Below are 24,974 nucleotides of genomic sequence, written 5' to 3' on the forward strand. Positions count from 1 at the left end.
TTTTATTTGACATAATAAGCATGAAGCTAGTAGACATGCAGACCAGCTGATCTCATTACAATAAAAGTGCACTTAAGCATTTTGAGTGCTTCGCTTGTTTGTTGTTTCCATTTGTGTAATTCACCAGGCTTCCGATAATTTTTTTTAGATATTCTATTTGCTGCCACAGAATTGTTGTTAGTTTCACTTTGTCTCTGCAGACAACAACCTTAAGTTGGACTTCTATCATTTGTTTTGTAAATATATCAATGTATACAAACACCTGCCATAACTTCACTTATGGCAATTCTAAGTCATGTTTAATTTGTGAATAAAGCAATGGTGAAAACAATAACGTATAACCCAATGCATCAAATTCTTATGTACACTTTAAGTCCACTTTATTAGCTACACACGCATAATCCCATAGTGCAGCTCAAATATTAGATTAAGATTTTTTTTAATGATACACCTACAAATTTAATATAACATGGTAGGGCTGGGCGATATAGCTGAAAACTGTTTAAGGATATCAGTGTTTTGTATCGATGGATATCGATAATTGATATTTTTTGTGCTATTAGCGGTCTTGGTGGGGACGAGCGAAAGTTGCGAAGCCAGGTTGGTTGCATGAACAAAGGCACTCGCTTTTTGGTTACCGAGCAAGGCAGGAAGGGATCAATGATCAGTGGGAGTGACACGCTAACAGCCAATCTGGGAACTGTGTCAACTATCATGTTAGGTTGCGCCATGTTGTTGTCTGGCTGTTGATTCTTTGCATGGAGTGAGAAGAAAAAGTAAAAACGAAGAAATTGTGGATAAAACGTGAAAAGTCACCTGGACAGTATGGCTGTTGTTTGAATTTTTTTTCCAACAGACCATAGTCAGACCAATGTGGTCTGTAAATGGTGCAAGGCGGTCGTCCCTTTAGACACGCTCACCCTTTAGAGCACAGCTGTAACTTCCTGGCAATAAACTTGCAGAAAATAGTTCTTCTCAGGTTTCTCTATGTCTACATTTTCACTCTTTGCACTATTTTGTTACACTTTATTCAGTATTTCTTACTTATTCCTTATTTTTGCACCTTCATTTTAAGAGCTTATTGTTAAATGTTCAATTTTAGAATTTTGTTTACATGCTCGTGTTAACATTTCTTTTATTTTATGCCTTGATAGCTGAGGGGATTACAATCAGAGGAAGGTTACATTTTGGGATTTTTTTTTTTTAATTTTAAAATTATTTTTTTCCAGGTCCTTATTTTCGATTGGTCATAAAAAATATCCATAATTATCGATCTATATAAAACACCTATATCATGATACAGTTTTTAGCAGTATCGCCCAGCCCTTTTTGAAACTAATAAATAACACCATATTTTTATATAAATAAAAACATACCAAATTTAACTGCCCAATATTCACAATGTGATACCGAAATATCCTAATAGACCAACCTTGTTATTCTTCATCACTTCATTAAAGAACTGAAAGGGACTAAGAATCTCATTTAGAGGCTCGCTTCTTCCATGTTTGCTCATCACATGCAAATAGAACAACATCCATGCAGCTGATCCAGAACCTGCTGCTTCTTCCAGCTCCTGGAGACCATCCAGTAGAAGGAGAAAAAAAGAAAGAAAGATTTGGTCTAATTGTAGTGTCAGATAGCAGCGAGGAAGATGGAACGGTGCGACGCCCGAAGGAGCAAGCTCAGAGGAGGTGTATTAATAGTAGAACATGTGTGTGTGTGCATCTGGATCAGGAGACTCTGCAGTTACATGAAGACACAAACGGATAATCACACAACTTATTGCATCATTTGAGTTATTAGCCAAATATGCAACGTCACAGCTAGTTCATCTGGCTTTGTACACACACACACACACACAGGCACACACACACACACACGCATACACTCCTATGGGCTTAATAATTGAGCCAGTGTGTGATTCATCAGGTTCTCCAGGGGAAGGAGTCCCGGCAGGCAGCATTAGAACTAAAAAGGAAATGACGGAAGAAGGAGAAACAAATTGTTAAATGGTGATTTATCTTATTTGACAAATCGTTGCGTGTGTGTGCATGTGTGTGTGTGTGTGAGACCAAGAGATAAAAACGAAGATTACACAAACAAAACATCAACCAGTCGAGCAGTGAATGACTCTTTCCAAATCCTGTTCTCACACAAAGCCGAGCTGCTTTTCATCAGGCGCTAAAGAAGAAAGTCGAAGCACCTTTTGATGGTTAACGCGGCTGCAAAGGTCTCAGGTGTGGCCTTGATGGCGGAGGCGTGTCGGGGGTACCTGATGTGACAGGACGACAAGCCGAGCTGCAGGCTCAGAGGCACTGCTGGAGGACGGTGTGGACGAGCAAGAAGGAAGGAAGGAGGTGTGTCCCCTAAGCCTGATTAGATGCACTTGGAATTACGTTGGCCAGCAAAAACAAACAGCGGGAGCTACACGGCCCCTCCTCTCCCTTCACTTTCTCTTTTCTTTTCATCCTTTACAAACCCCGCTTTCGTTGCTTCCTCCCAGGGGAGGATGCTTCCTTCTGTAACTTTCTTTTTCTTTGCTCCCTGCAAGTAACCAGCTACGCCTCCCCAATCTCCCCCTGCAGGAGGACATTATAGCTGCGCGTATTGTTTGCTAACAGTTGTTGGGAGTTTAAAGGGCCAGTAGAGTGGAAAAACAACTTGACTTTATATGCTTATTTGTAGAGATGTCCGATAATGGCTTTTTTGCCGATATTCCGATATTGTCCAACTCTTAATTACCGATTCCGATATCAACCGATACCGACATATACAGTCGTGGAATTAACACATTATTATGCCTAATTTTGTTGTGATGCCCCGCTGGATGCATTAAACAATGTAACAAGGTTTTCCAAAATAAATCAACTCAAGTTATGGAAAAAAATGCCAACATGGCACTGCCATATTTATTATTGAAGTCACAAAGTGCATTATTTTTTTTAACATGCCTCAAAAAAGCAGCTTGGAATTTGGGACATGCTCTCCCTGAGAGAGCATGAGGAGGTTGAGGTGGGTGGGGTTGGGGGGGGGCGGGGTTGAGGTGGGGAGTTTCTAGGGGGTAGCAGGGGGTGTATATTGTAGCGTCCCGGAAGAGTTAGTGCTGCAAGGGGTTCTGGTTATTTGTTCTGTTGTGTTTATGTTGTGTTACGGTGCGGATGTTCTCCCGAAATGTGTTTGTCATTCTTGTTTGGTGTGGGTTCACAGTGTGGCGCATATTTGTAACAGTGTTAAAGTTGTTTATGCGGACACCCTCAGTGTGACCTGTATGGCTGTTGACCAAGTATGCGTTGCATTCACTTGTGTGTGTGAAAGGCCGTAGATATTATGTGATTGGGCCGGCACGCGAAGGCAGTGCCTTTAAGGTTTATTGGCGCTCTGTACTTCTCTCTACTTCCGTGTACCACTCCGTACAGCGGCGTTTTAAAAAGTCATAAATTTTACTTTTTGAAACCGATACAGATAATTTCCGTTATTACATTTTAAAGCATTTATCGGCCGATAATATCGGCAGCCCGATATTATTGGACATCTTTACTTATTTGTGTTTCATTGTATCCATTAAACCAGGGGTCGGCAACTCAAAATGTTGAAAGAGCCATATTGGACCAAAAATACAAAAAAAAAGTCTGTCTGGAGCCGCAAAAAAATTAAAAGCCTTGTAATGAAGACAACACATGATGTAAGTGTCTATATCAGCTATATTAACCTATTTTCAAAATTACTATATGTCATAGGCTGACGCAAATCTTTGTTGACAGAAATGTAGAAATGTAATAATTATTGTACACATTTTTACAACATTGGAAAACATTGGTAAAACTGAGGCTTCTCTGAGGTTGAGATAACTCCTAGAAATGACTGGTTTAGAATGGCCAAAGGTATAGATGTGCGTGTCTAAGTTAAAGGAAGCAGTAGGCTGTCTTCTTCTAATGGATTGGGTAACGTTTGCTGTGGTCTGGAACAACATGGCACACAAACAACTATCAGAAATGCAGCCAATATTACATACAAACAATGTGTCATGGGACATGCAAATATAAATTGAATTACAAGGACTTAAAGAAAATTAAATGAGCTCAAATATACCTACACACGAGGCATAATGATGCAATATGTACATGCAGCTAGCCTAAATAGCATGTTAGCATCGATTAGCTTGCATTCATGCAGTGACCAAATATGCCTGATTAGCACTCCACACAAGTCAATAACCTCAACAAAGTTCACCTTTGTGCCTTCACGCACAACAATAAAAGTTTGGTGGACAAAATGAGGCAAAAAAGGAGTGGCATAAAACACGTCTTAGAAAGTCGGAGAAAGTTTCACATGTAAACAAAGTACAGTGAGTTCAAGGACCGCCAAAATTAGTAGGACAAAACAGCGCTGGCCAAATAGTCTCTAATCAGTGAAGCGTGTTTAATACAAACAGTGTGATTTCTAACAATTAAGGTTTGTGTCATGTTTGTCCTCCTACAGAAACCATATTAAAAACAAAAATTCAATCAATATTTCATACATTTTTGAAAAAACTCCAGAGAGCCACTAGGGTGGCGCTAAAGAGCCTCTAGAGCCACGGGTTGCCGACCCTCGCATTAAACCATAGCCAAATGTATGTGTCACAAAATGCCACAAATTCAGTCGGCCATTATGAATATTCCGCTCCGAACACCTTCGATAATTTCCGCAGATTCTACATCACTCGAGCAACGCTTCTGCACTCTGACCATATTATCAGATCAGTCATACTGAAAGTACACAAACATTGGAAATATATGTGCTGTTTATCATTCACAATCTTTATGTAAGACTGGAACACAAACAGTATGCTTGTCTTTTTTATGCATTTGATATTGTAAATAAATAGATAACAGTTGAGTCAACAGATGGAGGGTCCTCTGTTGAGCTCATTATGCTCTCTAAAAAACATCCAGAAACTGCCAACAATACTCCATTTACACGTCATGACCTGAAAATTAACCAAATATGAGTGATATTGTTATTATAAGCGCCATTGAGACGGACTATTTTAGCGGCGCATTGGTAGCAATAAGCTAACGCTGGCTTACGCTGCTATTGTTGACACACTGAGCTGGCGGCTGCTTCTGTTTCGTCTCAAACTTGCTAAAAGTAAATTCTAGATTATAATTGATGCATCTCTCACCTCACCTGGTAGTAGACAAATGTGGCCATGGACCGATAGGCTGGGCCACTCTCATGTCAAATGGCGAAAAAGACACAAATAGATGCTTTTTAACCCTTTGTGAGGATTGCGCCTGAATCTTCATGTAAACGGGATTATGTGAGCGCTCCGTCGGTCGGCATCCCAGCGAGAGTGGAAATATAAAGCTGCATGCGTTTAGCACTCGGCTTCTAAAATTTGTTGCTCATCCTCTTTGTGTTCGGGCTCAAAAATATAAAGTTCTGGATCATAATTTTTTCCCAAATTAGTAATTAATGGATCTCACAAGGTCTGCTTGATTAGCATTGTTGTTGGTGATGAAGGGATCTGTGGTTCCTCCTCTACGTCACGGATCACGTGACTAGCTTCCTCATTATCTCTCAAAATGGCTCGGAAATCTCAGTGAGATTGATATTATATTGATCATATCTATTAGTTTGCAAACTTTGGAAGTCTTTTGTTGTCATAAATCAGATATATTTAAGATAATAGCTCCAATACAGAGGCAAGTTGTTTTTCCACTCTACCGGTACTTTAAGATGTCTGACTGTTTGTGTCACCTGAACGCGTCAGTGGCTGAGCCAAGTGTGTGTGTGTGTGTGTGTGTGTGTGTTTGTGCTAACTGATTATGGCCATGATATTTAACAGCGACAGTGGCTGCTGTTGAGACTACAGTTTGTTTTGGCGTGGTTGCAGCGGACATGGACCAGTTTTGCTAGATAATAGTGGGTTGACGTTACGGTTAGCAGTTTTGCTGAATAAGCGATTGTTGATGGGCACACCTTTTCACTGTCCTTTTGATGTCACTGCAAAGGTAAAAATAATTGGCTGGACAGTGCTCGTCATTGTCTTATTTAATGTTTCCACTTGTTGTCTCTCACTTGTATAGTTGCTTAGCAAAATGTAACAGAATAAATTGTGTGTTTATTTTTACAGTTGAGGTTGGATTTGATTTTATGCGCTGCATAGATTTGCTGTGTCTGGAATACGCGTGAGCTGTGAGCTATGTCACTACGTTTACATGCACACAGTATTCCAATATTGATGAAAATACCATATAATACAGGGTGATTAAAAAATAATACGCCAAAATCATCACACATGTATTCAGTTCTAAAGCATTGTAATAGACTGAATCAATTTGATACAGGAGTTATCCAAGTTTTATTGTGTTACAATTTCACCCTAGTGGACATGTAATCCTGTCTGTGCCGTTCAATTGTAGGAATACCTCGTGTTTATTTATCCGCAAAGTGGCGACTGCTCAACAGAAGGCGTTTTGTGTGTTTAAGTTTGCGAAAACAAATGCCATTGTCACAGTGCAGTGTGCTTTTAGAACATAATTTGGTGGTGGCCATATTGAGCACTTGTAAAGCATGAAATAAATACTCAATGTCAAGCTAGGTTTTCTATTGTTTTTCATTTTTGAAATATCAAGTGATAATTTATAATTTTGCCGTATTCTTTTTTAATCACCCTGTGTAATAGGGCTGGGCAATAAAACGATATCAATATATTGCGTTATCAATAAAAAATGTGTTTAATAAAACGTGCCATATACATAGGTTTTTTCTTCTTCGTCGAAAAAAAAACGAAGTTGCAAAGCAAGGTTGGTAGCATGAACCAAGGTAGTAACTGAGTAATACAGGAAGTGATCACTGATTAGTGGGAGTGACATGCTAACAGCCATTTAGGTAACAGTATCAACAATCAGGTCTGATTGCGCCATCTTTTTTTCTCGCGGTTGATACTTTGCATGGAGTGAGACGTGAAAATAAAAATTAATGGCCTACTGAAATGAATTTCTTTTATTTAAACGGGAATAGCAGATCCATTCTATGTGTCATACTTGATCATTTCGCGATATTGCCATATTTTTGCTGAAAGGATTTAGTAGAGAAAATCGACGATAAAGTTCGCAACTTTTGCTCGCTGATAAAAAAAAGCCTTGCCTGTACCGGAAGTAGCGTGACGTCACAGGAGCTAGTATTCCTCACAATTCCCCACTGTTTACAATGGAGCGAGAGAGATTCGGACCGAGAAAGTGACGATTACCCCATTAATTTGAGCGAGGATGAAAGATTCGTAGATGAGGAACATTACAGTGAAGGACTTGAGAGGCAGTGATGGACGTATCTTTTTTCGCTCTGACCGTAACTTAGGTACAAGCTGGCTCATTGGATTCCACACTCTCTCCTTTTTGTATTGTAGATCACAGATTTGTATTTTAAACCACCTCAGTTACTATATCCTCTTGAAAATGAGAGTCGAGAACGCGAAATGGACATTCACAGTGACTGAACATGTAAATACACGATTAATAATATTCAGCTTTGCGAAGCTAAAAAAATAGAAGCTAACCTAGCAACGTAGCCAACATGATAGCATAGCAGTCTCAAATGCAGATAGAAACTAAATTAAAAAAAACCCTGACTGGATGGATAGACAGAAGATCAAAAATACTATTAAACCATGAACATGTAAATACACGATTAATAATATTCAGCTTTTTCAAGCTAAAAAAATAGAAGCTAACCTATCTACGTAGCCAACGTGATAGCATAGCAGTCTCAAATGCAGATAGAAACTAAATTTAAAAAAAACCCTGACTGGATGGATAGACAGAAGATCAAAAATACTATTAAACCATGAACATGTAAATACACGATTAATAATATTCAGCTTTTCGAAGCTAATAAAATAGAAACTAACCTAGCAACGTAGCCAACGTGATAGCATAGCAGTCTCAAATGCAGATAGAAACTAAATAAAAAAAAACCCTGACTGGATGGATAGACAGAAGATCAAAAATACTATTAAACCATGAACATGTAAATACACGATTAATAATATTCAGCTTTTCGAAGCTAAAAAAATAGAAGCTAACCTAGCTACGTAGCCAACGTGATAGCATCAGTCTCAAATGCAGATAGAAACTAAATTAAAAAAAACCCTGACTGGATGATAGACAGAAGATCAAAAATACTATTAAACCATGAACATGTAAATACACGATTAATAATATTCAGCTTGGCGAAGCTAAAAAAACAGAAGCTAACTTAGATGCGGCGGCGGGCTTACTCACTGTAGTGCATCTGCTATCCTGCTCAAAACACAACACAACCTCCTGGTGTTGGTGTTGCTGTAGTCCGCCGCTCCACCGATCGCACCTACAACTTTCTTATTTGCAGTCTCCATTGTCCATTAAACAAATTGCAAAAGATTCACCAACACAGATGTCCAGAATACTGTGGAATTTTGTCGAAGAAAACAGAGATATTTGAATTGGGTCCAAACACTTCCCTTGACCTCGTGACGTCACGCGCATACGTCATCATACCGCGACGTTTTCAAGCGGAAGTTTCCTGGGAAGTTTAAAATTGCACTTTATAAGTTAACCCGGCCGTATTGGCATGTGTTGCAATGTTAAGATTTCATCATTAATATATAAACTATCAGACTGCGTGGTCGGTAGTAGTGGGTTTCAGTAGGCCATTAAGAAATTGTGGATAAAAGAGGAAAAGTCACCTGGACAGTACGTCAGATTTTTTTATTTTTTGAAAAAGGGACAGTAGTCAGACCAAGGCGCTCGTAATTAGTAATATCACACCACCTGAGCTGCTCACCCTTGCGAACACAGTTCTGTCAATGTCTGCTCCCCAACGCTACTGAGAATGCGCACAGACTGAAATATTTGCCTCGAACAAAATACTAATCGAAAAAAGTTGGTCCATGCGCCTCGTGTGCCAGTAGGTAGTGATTTTTAAATGATGTTCCTTTTATTGTATCACAGGGTGTCAAACTAATTTTAGCTCATTGGCCGCATGGAGGAAAATCTAATCCTGCATGGGCCAGACTGGTAAAATCATGGCATAGTAAACTTAAAAATACAGCTACGACAACTTCAGAAAACTTTGTTTTACTTTGGCCCAAAATAAGCGCATTCTGAAAATGTACATATCACAAATAATCCTCTTGACAAAAAACTTTAAGTTAGTTGAAAATTCTGACGAAAAAATTGGCGCAGTTGCAAGAACACAATGAACTTAGACTTTGTTTTGGTTTATCTACAAAGCCATTGAGCTGTAAGTCACAGCCTATCTGGGATCGAAGAAAATACTAAATAAATAATGAATAAAAACTCTTACTTTCTGCCTTGTAGGCATCACAGTGTATTGATAGAAAAATAAAAGCAGTGCAATGCATGAAGAATTTCAACAAACCAAACGTATGAACTAATAAGTTTTGCAGTAAATCACAGACTGTTCACTTTCTTTAAATTTCCACAGAAGACTATAGTTTTCATAGAACTATATCAAGGTGCGGCGTCTCATGCAGCATTCTAAATGGGGTTACCATTTGTTTATTTTACTCCTGAAACCTGGAATTTTTTAGCTTTCGCTAGTTCATCAATATCAGGTGTGTCATCTTGAGTGGCCAACAATTTCAGGATGTTCTTCAAGTGCTTTTGTGCGTGAGCCTTGAGCGTAGTTTTCTTTTATTGAAGCTCATTACAGAGAAAACTTGCTCGCAAAGATATTTGGTTTCCCATTCGCTTCCGTGAAAAAATAGGATGATCATTTTCTTTGGAACACTCTGTGTCCGCTTTTTCACTTTTTTGACATTTTGTGGAAATGAGTGTGCCAAAGCACGATGCATTCGAAGCAGGTTTTAAATTACAGCGTGAGGAAGTTCACATTGACCAAAACAAGGGGTATAGCTTTACATCTTTGTTTTAATCAACGTTTTACGCTGCTAGTAGCTTTTTTTTTCCAAGAAAGTAGTGAAATTCCACAGAACACTGGCACTCAACGGGCAGAAAATAGTTATTCCCCGGTATCTCTATGTTTACATTTTCCCACTTTGCACTATTATGTATCGTATGTATAAAAAAGTCTCCTACATGCTGTAGCCCCAGGAGTGCTGCACATCTATTTTTAGCCCACCTGTGTTCTGCCTACAGAACTGTTGTGATCGAAGCTCATATATTTTAGTGGGTTATCGGTTATATTCCTTCCTGCCTTGTTTACCTGCTCTTGTACACGTGACTGCATCAAGAGGAGCAGTTGACCTTTTAGCTCTCCAGCTGTGTGGTCCATCTTCCTTGTCGTTACTTAGGCGTTCGAGCGGTGCCTAAAAGCCAGTTTAAATTTGCCAGCGTTTTTTTTCAGTTGACTTTTATGCCTACTTTTCAGCACTCTTTGGTTGAGGCAAACCGGGGCTATTCAACTACCTAATGAACAAGGCCGCAGTTTCAAGAGCCCAAGGTCACAGAGACTGGATATTAAAATGTAGATGTTTCTTTAGAAAGTGCCTCCACAGCTTATATTCCTTTGAGACTGCGTTGATTTATTTACAAAGTAAACACATCAGCTTTCACACTGCACTGTCAATAAATAAATTATTCTGCCCTCGGTACTCGTTTCCAACGTGTGCATCTCGACAGATAGTTAACAGCATGAAGAAACAGAAGCTAAGTTTTGTTAAAAATGAATGTTCCTTCTTTTGAATTAGTTTTCTTGCTCAATTGCATTTCTTTATACGTCTTTCTTTATTTAGGCTTGTAAGACTGAAAGTATAAACATTACAAAAGTATAACATCCATTGTGTATTTTACATTAATAATGTCCATTTTGTATTTTACATAAATAAAGTAGAAGGTTTAGTGTTAATACCCACAGCAAACAATGCACACATGTGATTTAACACAATTAAACCTAAGGTGTAGCTTTATCGCCCTCTGCTGGTCAAATTGAGTGCTACATGTATTTAACCAGTATTGGTCGCCAGAGTTAAACAGCCAAAAACAACACGACCATGAATATAAAAGACATCACAAAGTCAGCAATGTCCATACATTCATACTTTGTTGTCCAGTCGCCGTTAAAAGTCCGATTTTCGTGATTTTTTTTTAAATGATTTTTTTCAGGGTCGGTAGTGCCATCTTCTTCTACTAACCCGCTGCTGCTTCATTGTGACACACATGCTTCACTATTGCCCCCCATGGGGTGGCAGGAGTACTGCATACATGATCAACCCAAGTTTGAATGGTTTCATCAAGCCTATTTGGGTGTTGTTCGGAGGGCCTAATCAAAAGCTTTGGCGGGCTGGATTAATCGACATCGAACCGACATTGAGGTTTTAATTGGTGCCATAACCAAAGAGTGACGGACATGTTTGCCAATCAGAATTGTTGAGCCTCGTATCCCTTGCCTGCTGGCCAATCAAAAGTGTTTACATGAAACTGCAAGTTTGAGTGCGCTGCCGTAAAGGCAGCCAGTTCGCTAATAACAAACATCACAAAAGTATTGATAGAAGTATTGATAGTATATCCAATCAATCAAACAATAAATAAAAATTAAGTTGACATACTTTGCCTGCATCGATAAATTGCTCTATTTAACAGTAGAATTAAAGCAGCACTAAGTAAATTTTCTACCTTTTCATAACTGTTGGAATGATACATGGACTTACAACTACTTGAATGACACCTCTGTCATGGCCTGAAGGGGTCTGTATCGCATTCACTGGCACTTAGTGACTTTGCGGAGGGAGGCAAGAACCAACGCCTCTGTGCAACCTACTGCTATCATAGCCAAAGCTCCAAAACAACCAACGAAACGAAAGTTTTGTTTGAGGAGACAAAAAAAGAAAAAGGGAGGTTACCCGGACAAAAGACCAGTCAAGGATCAACATTGCCCCAGCTTTCACTCGCTGGCGTGAGCTGAAACACGAGGGATTTCAGACTGATGCTGCCTTGGCTCTGTTCCTGCTGGACTACTAAGTGACTTTCAATGCTCAAATCAAAATGCTAATGCTAATGTTAGCTATCGGAAATTTGCGTGGTAGCAATAAATAGCTACCAGCGTGATAGTTCCACAATAGCTCCTTTGAAAAAAACTCTCCTACCGGACTTTCTTTGCTTCGGACTTGCATCTGCCCCGATACATTCTAGCGCCATGTTTGTAGCGCAAGTCAAAATCGGTTTGCGGAGGGGGGCGTGGCCTGCGGGCCTGCCGCGGAACGGGGTGTGCAAGGACCGGCCTTGAAGACAGCGACAGGTGAGTAGATGGCCCAAGTGAGCCTTGTTATCTAATCACCTGTCGCCTTTATTAGCAGCAGCCGGGACGAGACACGAGGTGGGAGTTTGAGCCCGAGAAAGACACACGGACTGAGACACGCTGGACAGAAAAGTCTGAAAATATATTGCTGGAAAGCAATCCCTGAATGAAAATAAAAGACTTTTACTTTGGGCTCACAAGAGGAATCTTTGTGTCAGGAGAACCCACAGGAGGGCAACCTCTACACGGTTCTTGATAGTGTGAACTATTTAATATTAGCATAGCCATTAGAGACGTCATATTTGTGACAATATTACAATGGACATCAGTTTGATGCTATATGCGCTAGTCCTCATGGGAAATGTACTCATCTTCTGGCAAAACACTACCGCTTTGGTCCACTGGCGCCGCCAAAATCAATCAAAACTGAAAGTTCTTAAGTGGGGCTTTACCTGAACTCGGTCAGCCCTCTTTTTAGTCATTCACAATCTTTGTCTCGGTGGGCGGAGAGCAAGACTGCTAGCTAACACACACAGGATTCACGCCTCCTTACTCGCGACTCACTAGTTTTGCAAAGGAACACAAATTAGAGGAAAACATTTGATTACAAAGCCACATGTCCCATTGTGGTAATATTTCAGCTTCAAATCGGATGGGCAATATGAGCCCACCAACAGCGACGAAATAGGAAGAATGTAGTGATGGCAACAAAAAAGAAAAGACAACTCAATCTAGTTTTTCCAACTTGGAAAAGAATGCACTTTAAGATGTTCAATATGTATTTAAGTTTAGTTTTTGCATAAAGAAAGAAGAGTCCATTTTATTTGTTTGTTTATTCATTTAGGATAACTGAGTTATTTACCTTCCAATGACAGTATAATGGTAACAATTCCATAGTAATGTGAAATAAAAGTTTAGATCATTTTAAATGGTTACTTGCATTATTATTATACAGGTATATTATGATTACATTACATCATGATCACTGTATAGTTTTTATCAGTTATTTATTCAGTTTAAAAGCATGATGTAGACAAAAGATCTGTGTCTGTCTTCATAAAACTAAATATTTTTGAAAGTAGATTCATGCATTTTGTTCTAATGTGTGGCACATTGAGGTAAAAATATGTTCATTGACAGTTTAAGGGGGATCTGCGCTTTTTTCGTAATTTTTCCTATCGTTCACAATCATTATGAAAGACATGACAGATGTAATTTTTTAAAATGCATTTTAATAATTAAATAAATGCGATCAAAAGTTTGCTTACAATGAAGCCTGTGAAAGCCGCACTATTCTGCCTATAAAGCCCTTAAAAAAACATCCAAACACCTTCATTGAGGTTTTATATACATGCTGTAAGTATGTATATAATGTAGTATCAGGCACATTTATAATAACATTTAATATTTACGTATTTTGATCATTTTAAGCATACTTGGCGCAATAATTTCAAAAACGCATCACAACGTTCGCTTTTTTCTTCATCATTGATTATTACTCACTGCTGACTTCATGAGAGCCAACAAACATAATGAAACATAACTTACTGTACAAGGTCTGCTGTCATGAAGATGCCGACTGATAGGATGTTCATATATTCCCATTTAGGTGAATAATGTCTCAATCCTCGTGAAGAAAATGCCGGTGGAACGAAGCGCCTTTTCGTGTCGTTCTCCCCATTACCAGGTCGAAATTGGCTGTCAATGTGTACAAACGGAATACCTACTCAGACTTCTTCTGTCCTGTTGAGATGCATTATTTATGATCTACAATAAACTTCCAAGGAGCAGATAAGCGAGGAACAACAGGCCACTCGATGATGTAAACATGTTCACGCAGGCCGCTATAAATAGTTTGTCTGCGTTACCACTTATAATAACAATACCTCTAATACTTGGTTAATATTCAAATCACGAAATTTAAATGGAGTATTGTTGACGGTTTTTGGATGGTTATTTATTGGATTTTACAGGCGGAATAGAGGACCTTCCAATTGGCTCGACTGTTAGCAGACGTTTATTTACGAGTTAGAACACATTATAAAAAAATCATGTCATGTCTTTCATAATGATTGTGTACGATAGGCAAAATTCCCCAAAAAGTGCGGCCCCGCTTTAAAGTAACTTGTCTTCCTTCACTCATTTTTTTTGCAGTTGTATGCAATTATGTGTATAAAATTGCAATTTCGGAAAGACAAATCGCAGTTAGATTTTTTTCCTCAAAATCCTGCAGCCCTCATAGCAATGCTTCAGACGTCCGTGTCTGCTCGTCATCTGTCAAGTATTTCTCTGCGTGTTTGGTCCCGTAAAACTAAACACACAGCTTTACCTCTGACTTCCTATACAACATAAAATATACAACTTCAAGTAGCAAGAAACACGTCAATAATGAAAAAATATGCAACATATGTTCTGGACCAAAAATCACTTCATATTCTTTACTGCTCGCTAGTGTTACCATATCTGAGTTATTGTGCATAAATATGGGGAAACCACTACAAATGTGCACTTCATTCACTAACAGTGTTACAAAAAAGATCAATTAGACTAATACATAATGTTGGATATAGAGAACATACAAACCCTTTATTTATTGAATAACAAATATTGAATTTCAACGATTTGGTACATTTTCAAACAGCTAAAATGATGTACAAAGCAAACTATAACCTGCTAGCCAAGAATGTACAATAATTCTTCTGAACAAAAGAGGAGAAATATAACGTTAGAGGAAAATCTAATTTAAAACATTTGTATGCTCGTACAACACTTAAAACCTTTAGCATATCAGTATGTGGAATTACATTATGGAATGGATTTACCAAAGAAATCAAACAAAGCACCAATATGATTCAGTTTAAGAGACTGTTCAAACTACAGGTGTTCACAAAGTACACAGAACTAGAATCATGATGAACATCTTAAACCAGTGGTTCTTAACCTGGGTTCGATCAAACCCTAGGGTTTCGGTGAGTCGGGCTCAGGGGTTCGGCGAAGGTCAAAACACACCCGATTCATCGTGTAAATAAAAACTTCTCCCTATCGGCGAATTACGGATACGGCAACAGCAGAAGTCAGACTGATTTGCAGGTGTGTAATTTGTTGTGAGTTTATGCACTGTGTTGGTTTTGTTCTTTGAACAAGGTGATGTTCATGCACGGTTCATTTTATGCACCAGTAAAAAAACATGGTAACACTTTAGTATGGGGAACATATTCACCATTAATTAGTTGCTTATTAACATGCAAATTAGTAACATATTGGCTCTTAACTAGTCATTATTAAGTACTTATTAATGCCTTATTCTGCATGGTCTTATTATAACCCTAACCCTGGCCCTAACCATCTAACTCTAACCCTAACCAAATTAAGTCTTTGTTACTTAGAATATGTTCCCCTAGTGTCCAAAAAACTCTAAATGAAGTCTTTGTTACTTACAATATGTTCCCCATACTAAAGTGTTACCAAAAACATATAACTTTGTCTTGAATTGGAAAAAAAACTAACATTTTATTTTTCACTAAAGAAGGGTTCGGTGAATGCGCATATGGAACTGGTGGGGTTCGGTACCTCCAACAAGGTTAAGAACCACTGTCTTAAACCCTTTTATTTTTTTATTGAGACAAAGATTATTTCTGTATTTAATATGTTTACTTACTATGGTATATTATTTGTTTATTTTTTATTTGTTCACTGTTATGTTACGGAGAAGAAGGAAATAGGATAAAGTTGCTATAGTATGAAAAGGGGTAGGATTAAATAAGCTCAGCTTCTTCCTACTCCTTTTCGGACGTGCTGTAATGAAACAACTAGGAATATGTGATGAATTACATTGTATCATGTGCATGTTCGAAATAAACTGAAACTGAACTGAACTTTAATACATTTTCCCTTATTTTGCTTTATCATAATTTTTTGTTATTTAATACGTTTTTATTTTTCCTTTATTTTCTCCAGCATGATTGCGCTTTTTTTTTGTGTGTAAATCTATGAACCGAGTCAAGGTGAAGGAGAGTCTGTGGATATGAGCTTAAGCAAAAAAAATACACCTTCGAGCAGGAAGTCAACTTGTTTGAATTTAGTTTTTTGGTTCTGAACAGTTTTCTGAGATTATGCAACCCGAGCGTTCGCCAGTGGAGGATGATCTCAGGTGTTTACACAGCTCAACGTTCGCATTCAGCCTCGTTGTATTTTATGAGTGCACGTAAAAAACATGGTCACTTTCCCCTTTCCTCCCCTCGTCCTTTTTCCGCGCCTTAGCGGCGTGCTTCCTGCCAGATGGGGCACGAGGCGGGAAGAGGAAGGCAGCTCCGCTCTGTTTACCTCTCGCTCTCTCCCTTTCTCACTCCTCTTCATACAATCTCTCTCTTCGCCACTTCCCGCCTCTCCTCCTGTGGCTGCAGTCGCTCGGCTACTGTACACCGGCTGGCCGCTGCTGCTCTTTTTTGTTATCTCGCCAGCGCTTTTGTCGCTCTGTTGACAGCTTCCGAGAAGACCAGTTAGACGCGGTATTCGGTGAACTTCCGTGACGTGGATCTAATTCGGCGAGACTGAAATCGATGAAGATGTGAAGGGGGAGACGGCCACACACGCGGGTCGACCTCAAACACACCTGGAAACGTCTGACAAGTGATGTCACTCCTCCCCCGGGGCGCTGGTCTGGGACTCTGTTGAGTAGTTGAGGATTAGTCCCGGAAAGAGGAAGACTCATTCCAGGTGTCAGACTCCTCCAGCATGGAGAAGATTGATGGACGCTGACGAGTGTCAGAACTGCCAAAGAAAACAAACTCGGACTCGTCGGTAAAGCACCATGTGGAATCAGTCGGGATACTGCAATCACATTCCTCAGCCGGGATATCCCTTCTACCACGGACCGTGCAGGTATGCGACCTAGATACCTACATTCCACTTTGGCTTTCCTGCGCTTGGTTGTTGATTCATTGCTAACTTTCGGTTTTCAACGTGTACACTGGAATTAAACCCGATGACGATATTTACAGTATCACAAAATATTACTTTGGCATATAGATAATGGAGTCATTTCGAAATTGGTTACAAAGGCTGATGTATGCTGGAGCAAATTGCTCCATATTTGGTTGTATTGTTTTCTCAAATGTACTTGCTTTCTGTTGTAACATGGTTCTATCGACACTTCTGTCAAAGTGTAAAAAGCACTTCTTCTTTGACCATTACTACAATTTTGGGTATCGGTCCAATACCAAGTAGTTATTGGCCATACCAATGCTGATACTGATACATTTTCAAGATCATTGGCTATGTTTCTGAATCACTAAAATGTTTGAATTGTTTCCTTATTCACTTTTTTTAAAATACAAAATTTGGAGCAAAATAAAGTCAAAATATGCAAAAATTACTATTAGTTCTGATTGAAATATTTTGGTGTTGCCTCCTGTGTCCTGGGACTTATTTCCTGAATTCCAACAATAACGTGAAAAAGATGATTTTGTGGTAAAAAATATAACTCATTACTATTGCATTGGCTATATACTAAACATGGACGATTATGGCAAAACTAATAATCACTATTATTTTGGTTGATATTTTAATCACGATTATTCATTAATTTGGAAACATGAGTATTTATTGTACCGCCAAAGCTCAACTTTAAATATAGTTAAACCAAAACTGGATATACATTAGTGACAAATAAACCACAACAAGTAAAATAATAATAATAGCAATAACAATGAGTTTAGTAATAAATAATAAATAAATGGGTTATACTTGTATAGCGCTTTTCTACCTTCAAGGTACTCAAAGCGCTTTTGACAGTATTTCCACTTCCACCCATTCACACACACATTCACACACTGATGGCGGGAGCTGCCATGCAAGGCGCTAACCAGCACCCATCAGGAGCATGGGAGAAAGTGTCTTGCCCAAGGACACAACGGACGTGACTAGGATGGTAGAAGGTGGGGATTGAACCCCAGTAACCAGCAACCCTCCGATTGCTGGCACGGCCACTCTACCAACTTCGCCACGCCGTCCCTATACTTTGTATCGCCGTTCCTATACTTGGTATCGTTACTGTCCATATACAGGTGAAACTCCAAAAAGGCGAATATCGCCCAAAAGTTCATTCATGTCTGCAATTAAACTTCAAATGTGAAATTAATATGTGATAAAAGCTCATTACATGCAAAGTGGGGCAGCACGGTGGCAGAGGGGTTAGTGCGTCTGCCTCACAATACGAAGGTCCTGAGTAGTCGTGAGTTCAACCCCGGGCTCGGGATCTTTCTGTGTGGAGTTTGCATGTTCTCCCCGTGACTGCGTGGGTTCCCTCCGGGTACTCCGGCTTCCTCCCACCTCCAAAGATGCACCTGGGGATAGGTTGATTGGCAACACTAAATTGGCCCTAGTGTGTGAATGTTGTCTGTCTATCTGTGTTGGCCCTGCGATGAGGTGGCGACTTGTCCAGGGTGTACCCCGCCTTCCGCCCGATTGTAGCTGAGATAGGCTCCAGCGCCCCCCGCGACCCCGAAGGGAATAAGCGGTAGAAAATGGATGGATGGATGGACATGCAAAGTGAAGTTGGTCAAGCTTTTATTTGTTGTCATTTTAATGATCATGGCTTAACAATTTTGAAAACCCGAAATTTTCTGAGATTTTCCAGGTTAAGGTTTTCTTAAACTGTAAGCCATAATCATCAAAATTACATCAAAAGAAGGCTTGAAATATCTTGAGTCGCATGTTATAAGCCTATGTCATTTGTTGGTTTCTCCTCGTAAATGTAATTGCTGGAATAAACAAAGCTTTGCACGATATTTACATTTTTGGAGTTTCACCCGTTTGTACCTCTGGTTGCTTTTCAAGAGCTCTAGTTTAGCCGTTAGCGTGCCTTCTTGTATCGTCCTACAGTGTGTAGTGTTGCATGTTCAGCTAAACTTGCTTTATTTGCCGCCACAGAAGCGAGGATTAGTGACTTAGATGACGGCCAGAATGTGTTATCAACGTGCATTATCACGATAGGGCGATACAATTAAATACTCTGTCGTCGGTCAAATTGATATCAGCTATATAGCGCAACTCTACTTGCTACTTACTTAAAATGACTACAAAATTCACTTTACATTTGCCATTTATGTCATGAGTGTCCAAATGTTTTCCCTTCGTGGGCCACATCCAGAAAAATTGTAGCACTTTTACACATTATACTTTAGATTTTAGAAGCAATCCAATATTATGATAACAATAATGAATGAAAGCAACACTAAATTGGCCCTAGTGTGTGAATGTGAGTGTGAATGTTGTCTGTCTATCTATGTTGGCCCTGTGATGAGGTGGCGACTTGTCCAGGGTGTACCCCGCCTTCCGCCCGATTGTAGCTGAGATAGGCTCCAGCGCCCCCCGCGACCCCGAAGGAAATGGATGGATGGATGGAAATGTTTGCAATATGCCGAGGGCTAATAAGGAACGATTTGTCTTGGACTTCCTATTATTGATGTCACCAACAAATTAATATTTATGTCAGGTCAAATGTTTTTAGATGATGTTCTGATCCATTTCAGGAATACAGTAAAAGCCTTTTTTCATTAAAAAAAATTCTGGATTCAGGCCACGGCACTTTATTTTTTTCATTAGTCGTTATGACGCAAACTGGCTGCAACCCATCGCTGCTTCACTGATGTGTTCTTTTTTTTAAAGTGATTAGCGGATAGATCTAACCAGTGTCCTTCTGTGTTAAACATGCTGCACTCATTTAACCCAGAGGTGTCCAAACTTTTTAGATCAAGGGACGCATACTGAAAAGTCAAAGCATGCCAGGAGCATTTGGATATTTTATCAAAAAAAAAAAAAAAAAAGCTGAAAACATGCATTGCATACAGTATATCCGTAATGCAATTTTAATGCATTGCATTAACTAATGCTGGGGTCTGCAATGCGTGGCTCTCGAGCCACAAGCGGCTCTTTAGCGCCGCCCTAGTGGCTCCCTGGAGCTTTTTAAAAAATGTATGAAAATGGAAAAAGATGGGGAATAAAATATATTTTTAGTTTTAATGCTGTTTCTGTAGGAGGACAACCATGACACAAACCTTCCTAATAGTTAGAAATCCCACTGTTTGCATTAAACATGCTTCACTGATGAGAGTATTTGGCGCATGCCTTTTTGTTCTACTCTTTTTCGGAAGTCCTTGAAAGCACCATAGTTTGTTTACATGTACAACTTTCCTTGATGCTGCCACAGTAAGACTTGTTTTATACCACTTTTTCTTTGTCTCTTATTTGTCCACCAACATTTTTATGCTGTGCGTGAATGCACAAAGGTGAGCTTTGTTGATGTTATTGACTTGTGTGGAGTGCATATTTGGAGCAAGGTAATCAATGCTAACATGCTGTTTATGCTAGCTGTATGTACATATTGCATCATTATGCCTCGTATTTTAGATATATTAGAGGTCATTTTATATGCATTTGTTTCCGTTTCCTTCTACTTGGACACACACATCTCTACCTTTGGCCATTCTAAACCAGTCATTTCCAGGAGTTATCACACCTACTGAAAAGCCTCAGTTTTAGTAATGTTTTCCAACGTTGTAAAAATGTGTAGAATAAATATTACATTTCAACATTTCTGTCAACAAAGATTTGCGTCAGCCTGCGACAGTCATTTTGATAGTAGGCTAATACAGCTAATATAGACACTTACATCATGTGTTGCCTTCATTATAACACTTATATGAAGCTTTACATTTTTTGCGGCTCCAGACAGATTTTTTTGGGGTATTTTGTGTCCAATATGGCTCTTACAACATTTTGGGTTGCCGACCCCTTAACTAATGTGATGGATCACAAAATGTATACACCCAAATGAATCATGTGATTTATTTTTATCGCTCATGTTCTTTTACCTGAAGGGTTTTATGTGGGCAGTAATCAGTGGCAGTGCAAAGATGACCGAGGAGACTGACTCAAATGTTTACTTCAATATAAACCCCCACAGAACCTTAGCTAAACAGGTTTTGAGCAAATAAATGACTTATGTTCAAGTAAAACATGTAATGACTATTTGGCTGAAACTGTGACCGTAAAATTGCATTGGTGTCAAAATATTGGGGTCTTTTTTTTGTAAATTTAACTCATGTAAGCATGACTCTGGTTAATCCTAGTTAATCTATTATCAAGAGTGTGATTAATCTGATTAAAAAGAAAAACATAATTTGACAGCACTAGATCATAAAACGGGCAGCACGGTGGTACAGGGGTTAGTGCATGTACCTCACAAGAAGAAGGTCCTGAGTTCAATCCCGAGCTCGGGATATTTGTGTGTGGAGTTTGCATGTTCACCCCGTGACTGCGTGGGTTCTCTCCGGGAACTCCGGCTTCCTCCCACCTCCAAAGACATGCACCTGGAGATAGGTTGATTGGCAACACTAAATTGGCCCTAGTGTGTGAACGTGGGTGTGAATGTTGTCTGTCTATCTGTGTTGGCCCTGTGATGAGGTGGCGACTTGTCCAGGGTGTACCCTGCCTTTGCTCGAATGCAGCTTAGTGAAGTGAAGTGAAGTGAATTACATTTATATAGCGCTTTTTCTCAAGTGACTCAAAGCGCTTTACATTGTGAAACCCAATATCTAAGTTACATTTAAACCAGTGTGGGTGGCACTGGGAGCAGGTGGGTAAAGTGTCTTAGCTAGACTCCAGCACCCCCGCAACTCCAAGAGGGACAAACGGTAGAAAATGGATGGATAGATCATAAAACCAAGGTACTTTGCATATATTACAGAAATTAATTCTCTTAACGTAGCTCAACAAGTTATATATGCTAAACGCAATACACATTTTTGATGCAACCGCTAGCAATTACCTACTAGCAGTGGACGACAAACAATGCTGGCGGAGTACACCCATGACAATGTTATCAACAAAGTACCACAGAAAAGAAAATATATATAAAAAAAAAGAAATAACATATATATATTTTTTTTAGAAACTGATTATTCGTGATTAATCCAATATCAACAGTGTGATTAATTTGATAACAAATATTGGTTGACAGCACTGATTTAAAGGCAAAACATCTCAGCTTCTTGTTATAGTTGCCTAAGTGTTTTATTATTAGTATTACAATTTCAGCTTGTTCTTATTACATTACACATCTTATTTTTGTTACATGTGAATGTTTTTTATTTTGACAATATCCCGAGGGCCAACAAAACCCAGGCCACACTTTGGACACCCCTTATTTAATTCAATTTAATTTTTTTTTTTTACCTCTTCCAAGGTGGGTTATGTTTTTATAATTTTTTTAGTCAACTAGATCCTGATCCAGATAAAGATTCAGTAACATGCTTACATTGGAAGATTATTCAACATTCGTCTCTCTTTTTTCTGAGCAATGCGCGAATCTCAAAGTGTACATTTTGCTTGAATTGTCTGGCCTTGGTGACGGTCTGAGTGCTGAGTTGTATAGTATGTGCAGTTCTAATTGTTATTCAAATCCCCAAAGGCACTAATGTTCCTCGTCACCACGTATTGAAATAGAAGATTACATGCAGTACTGATGTAAACGGAATGTCCAATCTACAAATAAATAAGAGCTTGAGCACATTGCTCTCGGCGGCAGTGACGTCTGATTAAATTCATGACAATTCATGGTGAAGGTGTAGTTGTGGTCGGACTGGTTCTTCTGGGCTTGCTAATTATGTGCTTGGCTCTGAGAGAACCAGTAAACGGGTTTTTCCTGCGTGTTAACAGAAGTTTATTACAACAGTGATTGTTCAGCCGCTTCGTGCTGTTAATCGTTTTGTTTTCAGCGCTTAATTGCTGGCTGCAAACCCACTCCTGGTCCTCCCCAGCCTCACATTAATGACATCAATAACCAAATAACCAAATGAACATAATCTACCCTTCCTGAGGAGACACCTCTGCCTACGCCTCTCTATTGTGTCGAATACGACCTCTGACCCCTGTCAGCTGCAGTTGATGCTGATTCACCGTGGTTAGTTTCACTCAAGGAAGAGGAGATGCATACAGGCGTGGATACAGTAGGGCTTGAAAGTGTGACGTGGAAACTCATTGCATTGTGGGTTTTGCTGGATTTTGAATCGCTTATTAAAATGGCGGAATGCAAAATGGTTTACATTTTTTGTTTTTTTCCCTTAAGTTCAAAACATGGTGCGGACGTGCGGAATCTTTAGCAGCCACAGTCGTGGTCATGATCGCTTTGGGGGGAAGGGTTTGATGAGATTTTTCTAATTTCCAGCTTGAAAGCAAAGCCGAAAGAAGTGGAGTTATAAAGCTAATGAAGAGACGATGAGTAGCCTGGATAGCAGCCGTGAGACGATCAAACATGACTTTTAACGCCATCACCTAGTACATGTTGGCGTGTTCACGGCATTTTCACACTGGTAAGTTTCAATCAAAGCATGTTTTATTATGTTTCACATTTAGACCCCTTCTACACTAAGATAATCCAGGGTAAATCCCACCTAACCTTATCCTTGTCCACACACACACACGATGGTCCTTTAAGACACCCTCCCCCCTCCGTCCGCCGGCGCAACCCGACCTAGTACGCATGCGCAGAAAATGCGCACTTGATAGTCACCTCCAGTGTTGCTTTGTGTGCAAGTTCTCAAATTAAATGGAACTTATCTGAACAATATCCGGTGTTGTGGTATTTCAATTAACTGGAATCCTGTGTGCTGTGGGGCCCTATTGTAGTGAATCACAACAATTAATCTAGGGATCGAGATATCTGGTCAGGACACTCCTTACTCTTTTGCCTTCATCTTCATTGTCCATTCATTTTTGGTGACTTTATATACTCTGGACCTAGACGTTGAGTCCGTGACCTACATGGCGGACAATAACTGATACAGTCTGCTTTGCCAATCCAAATGCATTCGATGTTTTCCGTAGTCTTCACTCGTCGGCCAGGTAACACAAAGCACACGCTACATTTTTTTTTATCACATCCACGGTAGCCCGCATTCCCGTTGTCTCTCCTTCGACAAATGGACAAAGTTTTTCGGTAAGTAGAATCACACCTGACCTGGATATTCGAAAGTTCTCTTGCCGTCTGAGATGTGTTGTATCCGAAATAGCTGCAATCGCGAGTTTCCTTCTTTTTAGGTATTCATGTGTGATTTCCACAAACATCTGTACATGTAGAAGAATGAGAAACACGGGCATGTCTGGATGACTTGCATCCATCTTTCTAGTGGTTAGCTCCGGTTGTTATGAAGCTGGCTGTGGCGCGTTCTTTCTGACGACACTTCCTGTGTGGGGCACGGTCTTTCTGGCGTCATTTCCTCTCCGAACTCAGTTTGTAAACGATCAATGAGTCCATACAAAGAGCCGGAGATTCAAGAAATAGACGGCGCACTTGCCCGTGTAAAAAATTGTCCCAGGAGGGGCACATTAAACGATGAATTATTGTGGCTGAAACGGGGCTTAGGCTAAATAATTATTCGTTTAAGGGGTTATCCGGCTTAGTGTAGACATAGCCTTAGTAGGCTGTTAGCGTTAGCCAAGATGGTTTCGGGCGACAAACAATGTGAAGTAAATTGGAAAAAAGCATGCTTTTTGTTTACTTTTAGTCATTTCTCAGCACAATAATGAATGAGTATTATTTTCGGAGAAGTAGCGCCGTGATCAAAGTATTTAAGTAATAATGGGTTTGTTTTTTCGGGGAATTTTATTGGAGGGTTAAGTCACACGATGGTCAAGCAGCTTGAGTTTAGCATTAAAACAAGTGAGAG

The 24,974-nt window shown here is 39.5% G+C and overlaps 1 protein-coding gene across 8 annotated transcripts in view; it reads left to right on the forward strand.

Moving 5' to 3' along the window:
• The window catches only part of LOC133646902 (pleckstrin homology domain-containing family A member 7-like), a 264,138-nt gene that overhangs the window by 53,453 nt on the left and 185,711 nt on the right, over positions 1–24,974 (forward strand). Inside the window, exon 1 of one of the 8 annotated variants that reach the window (XM_062042817.1) lies at positions 16,625–17,127. The exons of the other annotated variants lie outside the window; for them this stretch is intronic. Coding sequence (XP_061898801.1) covers positions 17,057–17,127 — 71 coding nt within the window. The 5' untranslated portion in view covers positions 16,625–17,056. Of the gene's footprint in view, positions 1–16,624; positions 17,128–24,974 lie in introns of those variants that run through there. 8 annotated transcript variants of the gene reach the window in all.

Source organism: Entelurus aequoreus, linkage group LG03 (assembly GCF_033978785.1).
Source record: "Entelurus aequoreus isolate RoL-2023_Sb linkage group LG03, RoL_Eaeq_v1.1, whole genome shotgun sequence".
NCBI lineage: Eukaryota > Metazoa > Chordata > Actinopteri > Syngnathiformes > Syngnathidae > Entelurus > Entelurus aequoreus.